Source organism: Apteryx mantelli, chromosome 14 (genome assembly GCF_036417845.1).
Source record: "Apteryx mantelli isolate bAptMan1 chromosome 14, bAptMan1.hap1, whole genome shotgun sequence".
Taxonomy (NCBI): Eukaryota; Metazoa; Chordata; class Aves; order Apterygiformes; family Apterygidae; genus Apteryx; species Apteryx mantelli.
Genome location: NC_089991.1, coordinates 14041995 through 14062055, shown reverse-complemented (window position 1 = coordinate 14062055; position 20061 = coordinate 14041995). Strand labels below are relative to the sequence as shown.

Genomic DNA, 20061 nt, shown 5'->3' with positions numbered 1-20061 from the left:
AAATGGCTGTATTAGCTCTACGAGTTAGTAGAGAGGCACACTGACTGAATTTAAGCTTATCCTCTCCTTATTCCCTTGGCAGGCATGACCATGTTTGCTGGTGCAGGACTGAACACTAAATTTAACAGTAACTTGCTCATGGTAATTTCTCAAGAATTTCTTCAGTTTTCATCATAGAAAGAGGCAGTATGAAAGACTGCCCATTTTATAACTGCTAAATCATTAAAATTGTTCTCAGGACAATTAAATCTAGGATTCTCCAGCTAAACATTCTAGCTTATTTCTTTAGGAAGGACAAAGACAATGCTACAGTCAGCAAATTGCAGGTTAGTGTGAATTGCTCTGCTGCGCTCTTAAGTGTTGCATTGCAGTTTGTAAGCCAAATCCCTGGGGAGTGTCAAGTGATGGTCGGTTTAAGTCTCAGCGCTGGAAAGCGGACCGATTTCCTTTCAGCCGCTATAAAACTAACAGAAGCATTTTTTCAAAATGCACCACCACCAAAGCAAGACAAAACCCCAAAATGACAGAGGTCAGCTAGAATTTGCTACCTTTGAGAATACTTTCAGCATGTACAAACTCATATTTACTGTACAAGCAGCACTGGCACTCAGCCATTGGATTAGTTTTCTGATTGGTAAATTGGACTTTTTTCCCAGCTGTCATGGGGAGTTCAACAAATATTCAAAGCATGGGTGAGTGGGTGGAAGCAATAAAGCAATGCACAGCTGAAATGATTTCACCAGGAACTGCAAAGATAAAATGAAGCAGGACAAGAACTGGAGAGCATAAGCCCTTGTGACAAAGCAAAAGCCTTGCATAGATGGGACTTGATAATGCCTTTAATTCCATGAAGCCACATAATTCTTTGGAAACTGGAATTAAACTCAAGATCTGGGGGGGAATGGCAGGTAGAAGAGGGTTTAAAATAACAAGTGCAAGGAAACATCCTCCTTAAAAAAAAAAGACTTTCCTGTTAAAAAAGTACAAACAGCAGTCTTATTGGTACAAGAGAACAGAAAATAAATTATTTTAGGCAGTAAAAGCTTGCTAGACATTTTACAAAATAAGTAAGTCCTAGGAACAGGTCTCTTCCACCACAACTTTTCTACAAATTCTTTAAAGATTGTCATGCCAAAAATTACAGCTCTGCAGAAAGGCACTGACTGGCATGATTTATGTATGAAAGATCTGGCACAAGAGTAGGACACAGGAAAAAAGTCATACCTTTGCTGCAGTCACTTAGGGCAGCTTCCGTCTTGTCCTAGAACACAAAATAGTTATATTTAAGTCATTTCTTGAGAAACTGATTTACTGTTGCAAACAAAAAGGTTTGTCAGACATTCCAAGAAACTTGGATGTTCATCTAATCAAGGCTTTTCATAACATTGCTTCTGATTCAGAGCTCTTTACCAGTGATTAGCTTCCTCTGTGAAGGCTGCCAGCGTGCAGATTGCACGGCTGCCCCACTAATCAGTCTGCACAGAACAGCCGGCAGCAAGCTACAGTCAAAAGGCTGAGTCACATCTGCAGGCCTTGGCTTAACCGAGCTACAGCCTTTCTACCTTCGTCAATTAAGGGGTTGGAATAGCTGGTTCCCAGGACTCCTGGGTAAATTCTTGTCTGTATGAGACAAGACATTTTGAAAGCAGATCCTGCCTTTAGCACTGATACAACTTTCTCTACAAGGGACAATGTGAGGGACTTCCAGAAGTGGCAGGGACAAGATTTTTGAGCACTCAGACAATGAAGATGAAATTCAGGCAATCTGTTTATAATGGAACAAAAAGAAGTAAAGGAGCTGAGACACAGATCCTGTTTTCATTCAAACTAAGAATAAAAAAAAAAAAGCTGAGAAAAAACTGTTCTGTGCTTATATTCATGATCTAAGTAGTATTGATAAGGGTATTGATAAAGGTAGAGGGTTCCTTCCTTTCTACACCAAAGGAAGGTTTTCTTGTCCCTAAAACAGAAACTATCTCAGAACAACGCCTGACAAGCTTCTATTGTAGTGCAAAGCAAATGGGTACAGCAGGCATAAAAGAAAAGACATAATGATGTTATTAATTTTTTTAATTTCAGGGCAATGTATCTGTCTATCAGGTTCTACTGATCTATACAGGTGAGCTATACTACCTCACGTACATTTTTTTTTATCATCTTTGTCTCCCTTAGAACTATTGGATTAGTTGCCCAGTAAAATGAATAGCTAACATCTGGATTATAAGGAGGTTTTTCAGTTTACAGCTTTCATATTTGAAAGGTTGCAGCATCTGCTGTTACAGAATCCCATTTTTCCTAGTCTGCTCAAACAAGTCAACAGCCCAAGAGTGAGTTAGATAATTCTAGCTGAGCAAGAATACTCCAACACTACCAGAGTTTATTTCTTTACACCTAAATATGGCTGTAAGGTACATTGCTCCAGAGCTGCATCTGTCTCAATATTGGAGTAAAAGTGCGAGGAACTTCGTTTTGCAGGAGGTAACCTGAGAACAGGAACTACTGTCTGTTTTTTCCTATAATAATTTAATCTTAAAAGCAAAAGCAAAATTAAAGAGCAATTTCTCCCAAATTCTTTGTTTTATTTTAGGAAGAAGAGGTAACTTAGCACCATGTTTATAGCCTGAAGAGAAATAGTTTTGAAAGCATGATAATAAGCATGACAGAAAAGCTATAAGTGCCTCCGAAAACTAAATTTAGACTCCCAACACTCTTGCGCGCCAGAAAAGCATATGAATGCTTGCACTGAATGCTTGTTGCTAGGTCCTCCTCGCTCCTGCTGAGGCCAACTAGCAGGATGTCCACAGGCTACACGAGCTGAAAGAGGCATAAAGGTTCTCCCAATCCTCCAGTCACTGGGCAGTCTAACAGCTTGTTTATAAAGATGGAATCCTCACTTATATCAAGAACTTTCAACTGTTATTTTTTAAAATTCATTATTAGCTTACAAGTTAAATTGTTCAGTTTCTGTTCGCACAGATTTTGTGTTCTATGCCTTCCATGCTGTCAGTGTATCACTGACTTCTGTTGACATTTGGGCACCTATCCCTGGTCAGGCAGAAGAAAACACAAAGCAAGCAGTATTCGTTCTATTGAGATAGTGTCCTACTATATAGATCTGTCCTGCTATACAGCAACTGTGAAGGAAGCAGACTAATTGAATTGATAAAGCCCTAGTTAGGAAGTCCAGTTTATGCCTCAAAATGCTTGAGCCAATTATTTGAAGACAAGTATATGACTATCCAGTTTTTTAGCAAAACACTGACTAGCTATAAATCTAAACAATCACTGCATGGTCTGAATATACTAAACATGCTTAAAGACAGCTGTTGCAACACAGACTTTGAATCTAGTTAAAACAAATAGAATGGGGAAAAAAATCAAAGCATTTTAAACGTAATGCAACACAGGAATTTTGAACAGCTGCTCCAACTGAAACCTTCAGTTTTGTATTTCTCCTCAGTAAAACTAAGTGTACCAGCATTTCTACTGGGAACATGAGAGATCAAGCAAACAGCAAAACCTGCAAACAGCTTAATTCCTTTGCCATCATTTACGCATCACTAGTACTTGACTTTATGATTGGATTTGTCATATAATCAATACATGGTGTTTAATAAAATAAAAGAATATTCACCTGTTTCATTTTTGCAGCAGCTCTGTTTGAAAACAAAACAGCCCTATCTTTTTGGAAGCAGGCTGGACAAATCTGCAGAGCCCTCGTATAAGAGTCTTCTGCCTCTCCATAGTCTGCAGATGCAATAAGAAAAAAACAAAACAGACCATTTATTTCAACTGGCAGTAGAGTCAGTGAATCACATGGCTAAGATTTCTTTGGAAACATTTCCCAATATAAGATGCAATATTAAACCAGTGGTAAGACTCAGTAGCTGCTCTCAGATGAAGTGCATTACTGAGTAGTACATATACCAATGACAATTAATTATTTTAAAATCAACACCCTTGTAATAGCAGAAATATAGTCCTGAGCTTAGTGTACCAAGTGCAGCATGCCTTGCATATAATTCTCATCCCTGAAATTGTTTCATTCTATTCATTAAGAGAATACCAGCCTGAGAGGTAGGTTTTTTTTTTTTTTTTTTTTTTTTTTTAAAGAAGCAGCATATTTTGATCTGAAAGAAAACATGTACTGAAACATGTTATTGCACTGACACCTGCTCACAGCTGCTAGGAAGATATTTCATTTGTCACAATATCTTCAATGACTGACTTAAGGTCAGTCACCACAAAGCCACTGTCACCCTAAGGTCATCAGTCATCATGCCTGGCCTGAAACAAGGACCACTGATAAACCACATGGGATTATCAAGTTATTTGTTTTCTAATGAAGGTAGAGTCAAAGAATGAAGAAGCCCTATAAAGACTCTGAACACCGCCCTGCCAGCTGACAAGTGCATTCTCCTCAAAACGAGCAATTCTTTCTGCACACACCAGCTAACAACCATCCAGGTGCTTCAAAGGGTCTGTTTATTTCCGATTAGGAAGCACTTCAGCAGGCACCAGCATCTCAGGCACACTGAAGAGATCTACCAAAGAATCTGTCAGGAAGAGCCTATGGATGAGATTTCACAAAATGGCTAGGCCAACATTACAGGCTTGCTACCCTCATATGCTCCCAGCAGATCCTTTCTGCCTGCTCTGATGCTTGCCTGAATTGATAAGGCAGTAAAAAAACAAAACAAAACAAAACCCAAACCTAGGTGGTGAATCACTTTCTGCTAGTTCTGCTAGCTGAAATGGCTCAAAAGTTTATACAAGTGCCAGAGTTGGCTAAAGGGAGGAAGCAGGGCTCTACAACCAAAAGGAAGAACTCGGTCTCATCTAAATCACTCTCAGAGGATGTGATTTTCCATTATACCTAAGCTTGTCTAACAGTCAGCTCCCCAACAAATAGCCTGTGACACTACTCCTGCACACTCGTGTTACATCTAGTGACCACATAGCACTGAATGAACCAACTTAATTGGCCGATGATGGACAAAATATTCCTTTTGTTTGTGTGTTGCAGAATTTCTGCCAGATTTGTCAGCTGACTTCATTTACTCAATTGCTACATATAACACAGTGAATGCAGGAGTAGTGGGAAGTGCATACAGAAACAAGGTCATCCATCTCATCAGCAGTTGCCAGTAGATCAGCCTAGGCATGAAATGAAACCAAATCCACTGTTACTATTAAAAAAATCCAGGCAAATGTAACAGGAAGAAAGCTGGATTTAAATAGAGCTGTGGAAGAAGCTCTGAGTATGAGAAGTCACACATCCCCCTCCTCCCCCCAGTATTTTGTTTCTTCTTTATGTACAACAACGTGCAAGATGTAATAAGCTTGCAAGAGAACTGGATTCTCAAACATTTGGTTAGGAATCATCAACTTGGATGAAGGGAAACAGACCTACTGAGTAGTCTCTTGGAGTTGCCTTGGACAGGTAAAGATATTTTTGTCAGACTCCTATCTTGAAAGGTTTGCAATTGTGTTTCTGGCTGGAATTTCTCCCCTCCAAAATAAAGAATTCATTTTTACTCTGACTTGGTATTCCACTCTTCTGTACATTGTTGTCTTCACTGGTGCTTGCAATACCAAGCATAATGATATTGTTTTCAAGGGCATCAAGCATGGGTACTTTTCCATTAGGCTGTATGGGCTGGGATAAGTAGTAGTACAGGGAGTTTCTATGCAAGAAATACTCCTAACAATATCTTGATTGCCAGAAAGTTTTCCTGTAAAATACCAATGAACAAGCTGAAGAGGAGACCCTTCAAGTCTAGTAGGCACAGAAGTCTTCGAAGATGAGTGCAGTTCTTGTCTAGATCATGCTCAAGAATATACCTGTACTAATAACTAGAACAAAATATGTATGGAAAGGAAGGGATACATGTTATTAATTTTATGTCAGGTTAAAAAACAGGCAGCACAGTAGGGTCTTCAGGTTATCACAGAATTAAGATGCTTCTAATATAACATTAGAAGTTAGTTTAGAAAGCAGGCTACTATTTAATTATTCACAGGTTTTTACTTCCATGGAGTCATTAATTAATATACTTACTGTAATACAGTCTGCCCTTTTGGGGCTAGACAAAATGGTATTATGGTATCTGCTACTAAGTATAGAAATACATTTAGTGACTTCTGAACAAGTACCTAAATCCACTATAAAGTATCTGGCAGACTTACTTACCAACATTTTTCAGCCACCTGAACAGAGTATTATTTAAGACAACACTAGTAAGCCCTGAAGAGACAGCGGACTTTTTACATAAAATTGCCACCACATAAAATGCAAGGACTGTAAAATAACTTATAGTCCAGGGATTAAAACTCCACAAAACAAGCACCCTTCCTTGTTAGGGGCCAAAGGGGGGGGGTATAAAAAAAGGCCTTCAACAGGAAGGCCACTGTCTAGTGATCAAGGTATACTTCTGCGAAGTGGAAACTGGCTGTTTTCAGCACTACTGCCAGAGGGGAGCATGAATCCAAGTTTCTAAGCATGTGCATTAAAGAACTCAGAGCCTAGTAAAAGCCTGTTTGGATTAGTAAAAGAAATCCTGGCACTCGGAAGCAGTCAATTCTGTATCATGTTTTTGGATTTAAACACCTAGCTTTCATGAGAATCCTGTTTTAGGAATTCAAGTCTTTGCTGATCTAAACTTAACTCTTTAGGCATGCTGCTATCTCCTTCTGTTCCCTAGAACTGGATGGAAAATAATACAGAAGATAAAAGAAAGATCATCCTATGGGTTTTCTACAACATCACAATGATGACTAAGTATTAATTCAAGTTTATTTGACTTATCCATGTGAAGTTAGAAGATTATCAACCTACCTCCTTTCTTGAACTGCTCATTTCCTTTCTCCTTCAGCGTTGTGCTCTCCTTTCTTCTCTTCTGCAAAAGGAAAGACAATGTCTCAAAGTATTTAACTGAAATGAACAAGTAGGTCAGCTGCAGTTCTGAATAAACTATGAATGGAAATCACAATAAAATATAACCTGAAGAATTTTAACCAGTACCATGATCACTTGCTTGCGGTCACTGTGACACGATGTGCCTTATAGATTCATAAAGCACTAGAAGATACTAGCAAGACATTTGAAGCTCCGCTTCATGGACAACAGTATGCACAAAGAACATTCATAGTGAATTACATGGTTTAAACTATTAGCTTTTTAGCAGTTTGCATCTTATTTCCTTTCTAACTCCATTTAAATCAATCAGCGCAAATCAACTACATAGAACATATTTTAGATGTAAAGTCTCAAAAGTTTTGTTTGAAGTAATTCCACCTCAGAAGTTTATAGTCACCTCCAGAGACACAGGGAAACATAATGTGCTTACTGCATTAGAATCACATTCACAGGTAACACTGCTCTGAAAGATTTCTTATGTAAAAAGTGACTGGTATATAGAATACTCCCCCCCATCCCCCAATAAGTAACATAGTTATCAGGCTTTGAGTGACTGGAAGTTGAAAGCACAAACATGTATTTCTTCTCATTAGTAAGCTCATCTTTCTCCTTGCTGTAACACTTAGTATTGCTCATTGATGACTAAACCATCAAACCCAGAGGCAGGAAGATTGTTCTATTAGACAGTGAAAATTGCACACACTGAGCAAGGGTGTCTTTTCAGCCGTGAATATCCGAACAGTACTCCTGGCACAAGCTAAGTTGACACGAACGCTCTCAGCCTCTGACACTGAAAATACAGGATGTCATCAAGCCATCTCTTCAGCGTATTTCAGTCTTTCACATGCAGACATACCTCACACAAACAAAAACAAAGCAGTATAGGTAAGACAGCATCAGCAAGAAGCAATACTCATGTTCCTGAATCATTTCTATTGTAGAAAATGATCATTTGACCACTCATTTTGCCCCCAACACACATGCACACACAAAGGACTTAAAATCAAGGTGTCCATATATTGCAGATCATTGAGCAATTAAAAAGCCAACAGTAAGAAAAGGAGCAGTTTCCTTTCCTGCAGATTGTGTAAATCAAGGATTAATGCAATTATCAATATCGCACAGAACATCTCCTTGGAAACAGCTAAATATAGTACTCTTTGTAGAGCACTGCACCATCTCACAGCTATGCCAAGTAGCTGACAAACAATACAAAATCAGAGGTTCTCTCCTCTTGCTCTTATTGCTTTTGGAAAGTAATTCATGAACCACTGTCACCATCTTAGTAATAAGAAACCACAGTGTGCTAAAAACTAAGCTCAGGGGAATGGCATTCAGTTGTCACACACAAAACTACTCAGTAAAATCTCATCTGACCCTTTGGATATGTGCTTATGTCAATATAATTTTCCTATCACCTGTTAAATATGCTTCCTAATACTTATTGCTCCTTACATTTAAAAAACCCAACATATTGTGGTCAAAACATGCACCACCATTTAGCAATTGGCTTCCTCCAGGGTGGACTGACAAATCATCACAAGTTCTTCAACAATGCCATTTCCTCCAATGTACATCAGCCCGGTAGTGCTGTCTAAATATGAGCACAAAAACAAAATTTCAGCACCTCAGAGAAACTATATTAAAGATACAGACAAATTCTTTGCATATATGTGGGATTTAGGTGTTCAGTACAGGGATTACATAAATACATTTGAAAGCTGCACCCAAACTTTGGAACTGGGTCACTGCCTCACACACACTTGTCACTCCATAGAAAAAAAAAATTTTTAAACATCTTTAATGCATAGAGAGTAAAAGTACAACAGAAGTCAGTCTCATACCAGTGAACAAAGTTGGATTTCAGCACAGAACAGGTTAGAGAGATGATGATTCTTCTGGAAAACATAAAAGATCTACATACACGACCCTCACAACATAAGAGGGGCTTGTAACACTACCTCTGACTTCATTGCTCATGACCTATTTAGAATTGGCCTTTAAGTGCCATTAACTGATTCACTGTTGCATAAGGTAGAGTTATGTGCAAAATATATACAAAAAAAGGTTGTTTCACTATGAAGCGAGAACTATGGCATGGTTGCAGTGTTCCTGACACAGAAACCACAAAAATCAAGGAACACTGGATGACAAGTTTCACCTGGATTATCATTTGGTTTCATTTTATTAAAAACATCGCAAAAAATTATATGCTTGACCCAGTTGAGCATTAATTACTAATATAAAAACAGAGTTTTGAAGTGAGAATGCTTTGGAAGAATAAGCTTTACATTAAAGAAAAAGAGTTAAAAGAATAAAATAAAATAAAATTGTGTGTCCTCCTCAGATATCCAAAACAGTGAGCTAGAGTGGCAACAGCCCAGAAGATAGACCAAGGCAGCTGTTTGGCCATGTTTATTGTGGAAACACAGAGAGATGGAAGTTCTGAGCAACTGCGAGTTTAGGGGCTGTTGCACTTGGAGGCTGATAATTCATATAACTCTCCTCCCCGCTAAGCCTGTTCTTTGATATGCCCTCTTGCCGTCAAGTCAAGCTTCACAAACCGGAAGGATAGAGGAGGACTATTATTCACATAATTGTTAAAGACATACAAATGTCAGTAACAGTCCCGCTGTCATTTCTGACTATTTGACCAGAAAAGGTGTTGTCTAAGCGTGTTTCAGAAGCCAGACGCATTGTTAAGAACACCTTATACGGCTTTGCAACTTACTCAACTCTCTGAAAAACAGCTATGCAAGCAATGCAGTCTGGGTTCAAAACGAGAATTTCTGTTTTAGCTTGACCAACATGTTCAAGACATCCCTGTATTATGGGTTTCAGGCTGTCCCTTAACATTCAGACTGTACCAGTTCTGGCAGTACTTTTCAAATAGATAAAGTTTAGAAAGTACCTCAAGCATCATTCTGGTTTTGAATCTGGAGGATCACCCATTAGCAATGCAGAGCAGCAGACTACCCCCAAAAGCAAATTCCCCTGGCTGTCCCAGAGGAATGTCAAAGCATGTGTTAGAAGTTCACTCCTAAGTGCGCTGGACTCTAAAGCCCATTACATATATGTGAAATAAATGCATAATTTATTCTTGCATATATGTGCAATTCTTTAATAGGCACGTCCTGATACAAAAGCAGAGGGAAGTCAACTATTTTGGATTAATTTACATTTATTCTGAAAGGATTGTTGAAGCATACACTGCATCCACACACAGACACTGCCAGAATCTGCTTTCTATTCAAATTAAGGGTTAAATAGAATAAAGCACTGTTAGAAGACATAATGTCCTTACCCAGTATGCTGCACTTCTAGCTTTGATGGCCAACTGCAAATTGACTGGTCATCAGTTTACTATGATTGTATCAGCCCAGAGTGAAAAAATTGCAAGTGACTTGTCCTTGGGACAAATTTTGCACAATGTCATTTCAGTGTCTCCACCCGCTCGTTTTTCAGAAAAAGATGCAAGTAGCTGCAGGGCATGCTACCCATTCCTCAGCAAGGGAAGTAGGTCAGACTGAACTCCTAGAATGCTCTGCCTAAAGAAAAAACATCTTGACCCACTGTGTTCCCTGAGGCTGCTCATATATGAGCACTGGGTCATAATCTCCCCAACTCACACTGCATAATGCTGTCCAAAATAAGCAAGATCTAAAGGTCTTTTTTTGCAAAGTTTCTTAACATGAAGATGACAAATTCCAAGTGGTAGGCATTTGCTTTTAATGCACAGGTGTTTTTGGTTTTTTTTGTTTTTTTTAAGTCTAGTAGAAATAACTTCATTTAACTGGTACTACGATTCTTAAAGAAACCATCTGATTAGAAAGGTTCACAGATTTGGATACTGAATTAAATCATTCATATTCTGAAGAAATTAGATTTTAACATAAATCTGTCTGGCATGCAAGAGGTGCTGAAGATTAAGGAGTAGTCTGAGGTGATGAAAAAAGACAGCTTAACCTTCTGTCAATGAAGTAAAACAACTCAAAAAAAAAAAAAAAAAGGGGCCATCAAATACAGTCATTGACCGCTGCTCCTCTGCCAAAAAGCTCAAGGTTAAAAATAAAAGCATTAAAATGAGGTTTGTTCTACTATTAGAGAAGAAAGCAACCTATACATTTTAACTGCTTATTTTGGAAGTAACCAATATAATAAAATGGCTGGAAGTGAAATCCTCCGATATAGATGGTAGGAGCTGGAGGTCAAACACTATCACAGCTTGCAATGCTTCCAATGCTTCCTCTGGCTGTTCCTAGGCATTTTATTTGACCAATTGATTTAACTTTGCTAGGGAACTGTTCTTGGCTCCAGTTTTGTCAAGAGCAGAAAACATGCTCTCCTCTCTCCGAGGCTATTCCTACAGTGTGGCAACGCACATCTGCATCTTGTATACCCTTTTGTATGGTCAAACAGCAGTCATTTAAACCTACTGAGGTTCAAAAGGTGTACAGAAGCAAAGAATTTAAATAGGTAAGGAGTATATTTTCCAGATTCAAATACCAATTCTATTTGTAAGACGTCAATTGCAGTTGTCTGCTTCCCCCTGCAGTTTTGTGAAGTTATTGCTATATCATGCACTCAATGATTTGAACTTCAGCTTAAGGTTGCAGACACTCAGAAATCTTTGCAAAATTGGCTAGAGCTGTCGCTTCAAAACTGTGCCAAATCCGCCCTCTACACTCGAGATGTTGAGCAATAAGCAGTGCTAGACTCTGGAGACTTCTGCTCATTGCAAGTCCCCAGGAAAGATGCATTAACCTTTCCATTGCCAAATCACTACCTTTTCCTGAAATTGTAAGCAGTGCTTTCAGAGATAATAGGTCACATTCATTCTTGACAGTCAGTTTAAGTTAACATGCCAGACTGAAAACTTGACTATTCCTGAGTCACAATATATGCCATTTAGCCATCCCTGCTTGAGATGCAATAGCCTCAGGCACAAAAGTGGGGCTGACCACTTAATCCATCACCACATGAGTCAAAACCTTTAGTCACAGATAAGCTCCGAGTTTTGTAAAACAAAGAGCTCAATTTGACAGCATCAGCCTCTTCCAGAGAAATGTAAAACTGAACATAAGACTAAAATTAGATAGCAGCACTGAAAGAAAAATGAATAGTTTATCACACTTTCTGGTAAAGAGTCATCCAACAAAAGAAATATATTTTTTTAGTTTATAAATGCAACTCAAAGAATTATAAATCACAGGGGGAGATTATAACACCAGCTTTTATCCAGGTTCTTCCCACCATCATAAGGAATTAATTACTCTGGCAGATATGGATATACCTCTCAGATGTACTTCTCTAAGCTTTAAATCAGGAAATAAACCAGCCATCTTTTGTTCTATTTTTCAAGATGTAAGACAAGGCAGTTTCAGCCTAACAATCCATCTTTTCCTCTGATTTGACCAAAATAACTTACTTAATGTTGCTGCTATACTGTATACCAGATTCAGGTTATTAAAGTAGGTCATTTTAATAATGGAATCACCTTTTATATTTCACAAGACTACATTGTGACCCCTTCAAAACTCAGTTGTCTTGCAGATTTCATTGCTACACAAAATAATTTTGAACGTTGATGAGAAAGTTAACAAAAGATATTCCTTATTTGTATTTGTCAATGCTTTATGTAGTACGTTTCACTGCTGTACAGTCAGCTGCATTTTGTCTCATGTGTTAAAACTATGTTTTCTGGTCCTCCCACTTCATTCTTTCTCAGAAGAGTTCTGAGACCATCTCCTAGTGACCAATACCTGAAATCTGCTCCAAATTATAACTAGCTTCTTTATATCCTGCCTTCCATTTTGTACCTTAGCTTTTATTTTGTAATCTCTGCAGAGAAACCAGTTGAACTTGGATGGAGTCAAGGTTACTACACTATATTCTGGACAGATGCCTGGAACTAGGAAAACACCAAATGCTGAAATGAATGACTACACCTGAGAAGCCATTTCAGAAAAACCCAGGGTCAAATCTTCTGGCTTCAAACCTTGGAAAGGCAAATTCTACACAGAAGATGCAATCTGTGGAATAACAATGGGATCAGCCTGAAGCATGGGGGTGGGGGAAGCTTGAGGAGGGGAACACTATAAAAGAAGTTTCTTGATGAGGACAAGGATGTTCTCCAACACATCCTAGAACCTCTGAAGAAATAGGAAGATTTACTCTGTTTAGTCCAGAAATAACAAAATCTCAGGCATAACTCAGAAATGGTTGCTATTTCTCAATAGTCAGTTTCACTTATTTTTTTAAGAGTACTAAAAAGACACTAACAAAGAAACTCCTAGACTCGTGTTCCTTCTCTTGCTGACACGTTTCCCAGAGCTAAGATAGAAGTTCAGCATGATTACAGCCAGTTGTAGCTCTAAAAGCACATGCAACAGACCAAGGGAACTGCTTTTGAGAAGTATTAGATATTTATTCCAGGGTCTTTCAGCAGCTAGAAAGGAGGGCTCTATATCAAACATAAGAGCTTTCTTGGTCTGGTGCTTAAGTCTTTGCCCTACAAGGCCCAAAGAACAAGACAACATCTGTCATGATGGAAGAGCATGAGGGGTTCAGAATCTTGTTGCTGGATAAACTCATAATTAATGGGTGTCCCTCCAGAAGAGGGCTGGGTCAGACTGAAACAATTACCATGTAACAGCTGTTGGGTGTCTTCTGATTAATTCTGCAGACTAGAGCAACGTCAAAGCCATCACTGTCAATGACAACTAACCAGAAAATCTGTTTGTAATGCATCAAAAGCAATTTACTTCTCAGTGCCTCTGCTGAAGCAGCAATCAGCATGCTTTAAAGAAAAAAAATCTTAAAGTGAATTTTGTTTCAAGCTGCATTATTCTCAAAAAGCTCAGAGCTGTAAGTCCAGGCAAGTAACCTGGCTCTTGTCTATGCTACATTTGTTTCTTCAGAATATTTATTGCATGTCTGTGTCTTAATAAACTCTTCCCTTCAAGTTCTCATTTTACTTCTTTGGACAGAGAAGACTTGATTTCTTATGGCATCAGTAGTGTTTCCCTGGAAGTAATTCCTGCTGGTTAAAAATCAGAAATCTCACTGTAATACAGGGCTATGAAAATATAATTGAAAGAAAATACACAACCACTTGCTCCTTCCCTTTGATCTCTGTAGCAGCTTCTGTGTGGGTGAAAATTTCTGCTGTGCAAGCCTGTGCATGGATACACAAATACACAGAGCAAGGACTAAAATCTGTCCCTGCACCTTCAGAATAAATTAAAAAAATTCTTTTCTACAGCCTAGCTATCTGAGAACATAACTCAAAAGCACTAATTTAATAAAGCTGTTAAAACACAACAGTGGCCTTAGTTAAAAAATACAGTAGAGGTGTGGCTCCATAATTTGGATAGAGTAGGGCTAACATTGAACTCTCTGTATGACCCAAGTACATAATTTATGGTTGATGCTGCAACCACAGCTCACATGAAGTTTTTCTTACTTGGGCAAGTAATCTAATTGAAGAAAATGCATCTACCCCATAAATAAATGCCATCATGAGGCTGCCATTTGATGCCTACTTCAGGCAACAGTGTCCTTGATCTAAAAAGACAGCATTATTTTTCATTTGAATCAGTCCCCATAGCCGGTCCACTGCACATTCACGCAGACAGGTGTGCTAGCACAATTAAGGAGGCAGCAGGGGGCCGAGAATGACTGAACAAGCACCACCTAAGCAGCAAACGCAGCACTGCTGCTGAGTGTCTAGTCACAACCTAAATAGTCAAATAAACAAGCTCTGAATATTTCTGCCTCATTTTCTCCAGCTGCAAAAAATTCACGTTGCCCTTCATCTCAGAAATGACCTCTTGAGTAACAGGAAGGAGGTTAAAAGTGTCTGAAGAACTCTGGATAAATGGATGCAACAGAAGCTGTTCTCAGAACATAACTGCAGTACATTTCCTTAGAACCTGTATCAATTATCAGATTATCTTCATAATCAGATATAGAAATTTTCACTTTTAAAAATGAAATAAAAAATTTGTAGACATCAATTTCAAGGTAGGTCATTCCTGAATTCGCACTAACTTATCACCCTGGTTTTACTAAACAGAGAATGTAAGGTGATGCAAAGTAAGAACAGGCATATGGGTTATTTCAATAGTTATAACAACTGCTGTGAGCTTCTTATTCAGCCTTCATTTGTAGATTTCTCAAGCTCTGCTTATAACAGACACCAACAATATTTCATTAGAGAGAAAATAGCTATATTTTAAGACAGTATATATACACTCAGCTCAGAAAACTATATGAACTTTGTGAACTACAAAGCTCACAGTAAAAATATTGCCAGTATAATAGTTATGGTGACACTAACCCACAGATTCCCTCTACTTCTTTAGTCATAAACCAATCTGAAGGGCATAATCTCTCAACACCACTGAAAATGAAACTAAGGAAAGATGTACTTGTATAGCATCTTTCAATGCAATACCAAAAAGCAGAAAGCAAATATTCAACATTCACAGTTCTTTTGCTAATTCTACCAAAGACAAAGATTGATGTGAAAAATTAAATGATTACCTAATGATATACGAGAAACAAGAGAAGCACAGAGTTAAGGCACCCCCATTTCCAGGCCTGTTCCCCTCTTTTTAGTTCTTAATTCTATGACAATTTTTACCCTGGAAGTCTAGCATTTTGTCTATGAAACTCTAAAGCTGCCTGCAAGTTACAGTTATACTGCTGCAGCAGCCTAATCATGACCCATGACCTCAATGCTTCTTTGTTGTACAAGCAACAAATACGAGTTGGAAAAAAGAACTGTTTAGTCTAAATAGGAGAAGATGCAAGGACAATGCGATAATGGTTTTACTGGGTAGCCAGTAGGTCAAGGGATGTGACTATTCCCCTCTGTTCAGCATTTGGGAAACTGCGTTTGGAGAACTGTGTCCAGTCTGTCTCCTCAGTTCCCCCCCCCCCCCCAAAAAAAAAAAAAAAAAAAAGACATTGACTTATCAGAGGAAGTCCAGTGGAGGGCCACCAAGATGGCCAGGGGGTTGGAGGCCATAACCTGGGCAGACAGGCCTAGGAGAACTGAGTTTGTCAGACTTGAGAAAAGGTGGCTCAGGGGAGATATTATAGCTAGAGAAAACTGAGCCAGACTTCCTCTAGGCATGCAGAAAAAGGATAAGGGCCAACTGTCACAAGTTGCAATAAAGGAAATTCAGATTAGAAACAAGGAAAAAGGTTTTCACTATGAGGGTAGTTAAGCACCAGAACAGGGCCCTAGAGAGGCTGTGGAATCTCTGGGCTTGGAGACACTCAGCACTCAAACGGACTGGGCAACCTGATCCAGCTCACCTGCCTCTGAGCAGAGGACTGGGCTAGACGACTCTTTCAACTTAAATTATTCTATGATTCCACTTATGTAAAAGGTTGCAAAAAAACCCCAAGCAAACAAGATGTGCTTTGCCCATACACATGATGAATGAACAGGACAAGTTAAGGCTTTATAACAGTAAGAATGGCAAAATACTTGAATAACTTGTCTAAGCAGTCATTCATTGGAGGTCCTTAATAACAAGATACAAACGTGTCAGAAATGACATGGGTATGGCTGATTCTGCCTTGAGGCAAAGGATGAACCAGATAACCTCTTGAGATTTTTTTCCCAGTTATTCATTATTAGATATCAAAGCACTACAACTGGCAAGTGTCATTATGCCCATTTTACAGATGGAGAGAGAGAGAGATGGATGAAGTGATTTCCATGCGGTCAAGCAGCAGGCAAGTGTTACATTTAGTTTCATTCCTATTTCAAGGATTTAACATGTTCCCCTCCTTCTCCCAATGCCATATTACTTTTCCACCTCAAGGAATTTCCACGTTAATGTGGAAATATCCATAACACAGGTGAAAAATTCCCTTTTCCTTCACTGATGTATTTTGACCAAAAGAGCACTCTACCAGCAAGGGAACTACTTGAGCAACAACTTGATTAAGCTTCTTTGCACTGATTTGTAACCAACAATTTTGTTGTTCAGTTGCCTCTTGGATCTAAGCTCTGCATATTTCTGGCTCATCATGCTCGATTTACGGCAGCTGACAATAAGATCATGGCATCGCAAAGTTACTGCCAAGCCTCTCGCTCTTTCCAGCTTTCTGGTGCAATGGATAGCCAGCATTTATTTACTTCTACAACATAGACTGGGCTAGCCAACAGTTATAAAAGAACAGTACAGCTTTTCCAGGTCAGACAAATAAGAAAGGATCCTCTTGCCTGTACAAAAAAACCTAATAAAACCCGAAAAATCTACTGAAACTTAACTAAAGAATCACTAGCAACATTCATAGTATTTTATACATTTTAAAAAAATAATTTCATATGACCCTTCATTTTTATCTTTTACCAAATTCTTCATTTTAGTAGTTTTTGTCCATTGTCCACTACAGCTGTTATTTCCGCTACTGTTCCTGATAATTTAAGAGTTTCCAGAAGAAAAACCTATAAAGCTATACAATACACTGCCTTTCCCTGTGAGGTAATACTTTCCTAAGAACCTGTTTACCTTTTTGTCAGCTGCCATTCCTTACCCAACTCTCTCCTTCACTCATCATAATCAATTATTCAGTGTGTTACCTGTGATCCAAATTATGCAGCCAGGCTTCCAATAAGGACTCTATTTCTTTTATTTAAATAAGATCTAATTCATACCTCTAGGGCTATAATAGAGTATAACATAATAAAATTCGCTGACGTCTTCTGTTACATAAGCTACAAAAGGTCAGAATTCCCCCTTTCCCCAACTGCTCAAGAATAGATACAGATAGATAGTAGCACCTTTCATCAATATTTCAGTTTTCAGTACCATTAGCTGCTTGTTTAGATAATCCAATCAGATTCTAAAAGGGGGGATCAGTTCTTTGAAGCATGATCTGTTTGAGAGGCCAAGCTACATAATTCTGTTCCTCCTAACTTACCAGAAGCAGGGTGCTCAAAAGTTAGGAAAAAACTATTTTTTATAAGAGTTGTATATTGGGACATGTGTTTTAGTTTAATGCCCTTTACTCCCCCCACACTTGTGAACACAAGTTGCAAAAAATTAGAAAAAAGGAATCATATACCTGCAGAAAGCATCTGATCATTTACTATGAGAGCATAATTTCTGGCAAAAATTCACCATATTACTCAAGTGAACAGAGTGGAATCCTGAAACTGATTTACAAGTTTTCTCAAAGTTAGAAAAAATGTTCTATTTCTTAAATACGAGATGACCATACCTATCTTAGAACTCTGAAAACAAACTAGTCACATGGCATTACTGACTGAGGGTTAAAACCCCCCCAAACTAATTCACTCAAAGACTTACAGGGAAGTAATAAGGATTAAGGAGGCTGTTGGACCTCCCCTCAGAGCTACTCCATTCCTCCCCATCACAATATCCAGTTTGTTACCCAAATGTTTTTCCAATGTAACTGCACTGAAAGTAAGCAAAAAACCAAATGTTTGAAGTGTTGTGTTTGTTTAAATCCTTAGTAATCTTAAAAAGATACAGCTAATTGGGGTTAAACTTGAAAGTATTACATAAACTAGCCTTTCAGATATCAAAACTATCCTGAAACCTCCTCTGAGTTTTTGTAAAGCACCTTGCAGCTAATCAGGGGAAAATAATGAATGCACAGAAACTAACATGAAACAAGGTGATTTTTGTTTCTTATAATCTCTTTCAATCACAGTAACTGTATGCACTGGTGAGCCCAGCACCACATAAAAAAATCTCCAAAGGAATGTGATTATTAAGAACAATAAGAAAAACCAACAAAAATATTTGTTACCAAAACCAAGAAATTAAGAACAGTAAAACTAGACATATAAAGAAGTTTTAAAGGTCCAGTTACATGCTGAATTTTATGCCAGAAAGGTCAGAGACCATTCAAAAAAGTGACATTGAAAATGTATCTTTTTGCATTCAACTTTGGTACTTTGTATTACCTGTTTTTCTTCCTCTGGCATATCTTTTTCTAGTTCTAGTAAGTATTCTTCATCTAGCTCTGTCTGCTTCCTTGAGCTATTCTCATCATTCTGTAAATTCCCTTCATCATCCACTTTGGATTCTGTTGCCTCAAAGGAGTCATGACAGTCATGGAAGCACTCATCTGCTGTTGTGGGCTCCTTGGCTGAAGATGGTATGTACCCACTTTCTGTGTTTTTCAGATTCTGCGCATCTTTGGGGCCAGCTGCCAAAGAACTGGTGCTCTCTGAAGACTTCTGATCAGAAAGCTTTAAGTTATGGAGTAATTCCTCAGGTGGCCTTGAATCTTTAAATTCTTCCATGTTGGACTCCTTGGAGGGGTTAGGTTTTTAGAAATAAGAGAGAAATAACCTTCAATAAGCCTAATATAAAAGCACTGTCAGTTAATGAATATCGAGGTACTTAAAATTTTACTCTCAACATCACGTCAGGCAGACTGTTATCCCTTCAGGGGATGAAGAAACTAGTGCGTGACTCTCTAACTCGCTCTAGAGCTGAACGGGGCCCCTGCGCTATTCCACAAGCAATTTGTTCACTCGAGGATTCCCCGGACTAGCACAGCACAGCTCCACGCTGCGGCCTTTACTTGGTGCAGGGCCTAAAGTCACACGCTCCCATGGCCCTCGGCACCACCTCGCCCGCCCGTGCCTCGCCCTCTGCCCCGCCGGGGCTGCCGCGCCGCCAGCTCCGCCCGCGGCCCCCGGGCCCCGCCCGCCCCGCGCTCCCCCCGGCCTGGCCCCCGCCCCCCGGGCAGCCTTTCCTGGCAGAGCCCCGCGGCCGTCTCAGCCGCCCCCCGCCCCAGCGGGGGAGACGAGGGGCCTGGCGCGAGCGCCCCGCCGCGGCCATGGCCCCGCCGCCGCGCCGGGCCCACCCCACGGCGGCCCCCCACAGCCGCCGGCAGAGACCTGCTCCTTCCCTTCCGGCTGCCCGCTGCCCTCTGACCCCGCAGGTCGCTTCCTGCCTGCGCCGGCCAATTGCGGAAAGCCACGCGCGGGCTGCTGGGGTTTGTAGTCTCGCAGGGATGCGTGACGTAGCGAGCGACGCCACGGCCCAGCCGCAGGGCGGTGCGTTTGGCGCGCGGCGGGAAGGCGCCGTTAGGACCGTTGGGCACGGGCGCGCGCGCGCACGCGCGGGGCGGGGCGG

At 39.7% G+C, this 20061-nt stretch overlaps 1 protein-coding gene across 2 annotated transcripts in view; it reads right to left on the bottom strand.

The window, feature by feature from the left end:
- TTC1 (tetratricopeptide repeat domain 1) overlaps positions 1 to 19851 on the bottom strand; it is a 35814-nt gene extending 15963 nt beyond the window's left edge. Inside the window, exons 1-5 of one of the 2 annotated variants that reach the window (XM_067304961.1) lie at positions 19824 to 19851; positions 18879 to 19229; positions 6839 to 6899; positions 3635 to 3747; positions 1225 to 1261 (exon numbers count right to left, since the gene is read on the bottom strand). In XM_067304961.1, the coding sequence (XP_067161062.1) occupies positions 1225 to 1261; positions 3635 to 3747; positions 6839 to 6899; positions 18879 to 19220 (553 nt within the window). In that variant the 5' untranslated portion in view covers positions 19221 to 19229; positions 19824 to 19851. Of the gene's footprint in view, positions 1 to 1224; positions 1262 to 3634; positions 3748 to 6838; positions 6900 to 18878; positions 19597 to 19823 lie in introns of those variants that run through there. The other variant, XM_013953691.2, reaches the window with a different exon arrangement.
- Between the last annotated feature and the right edge of the window lie 210 nt (positions 19852 to 20061).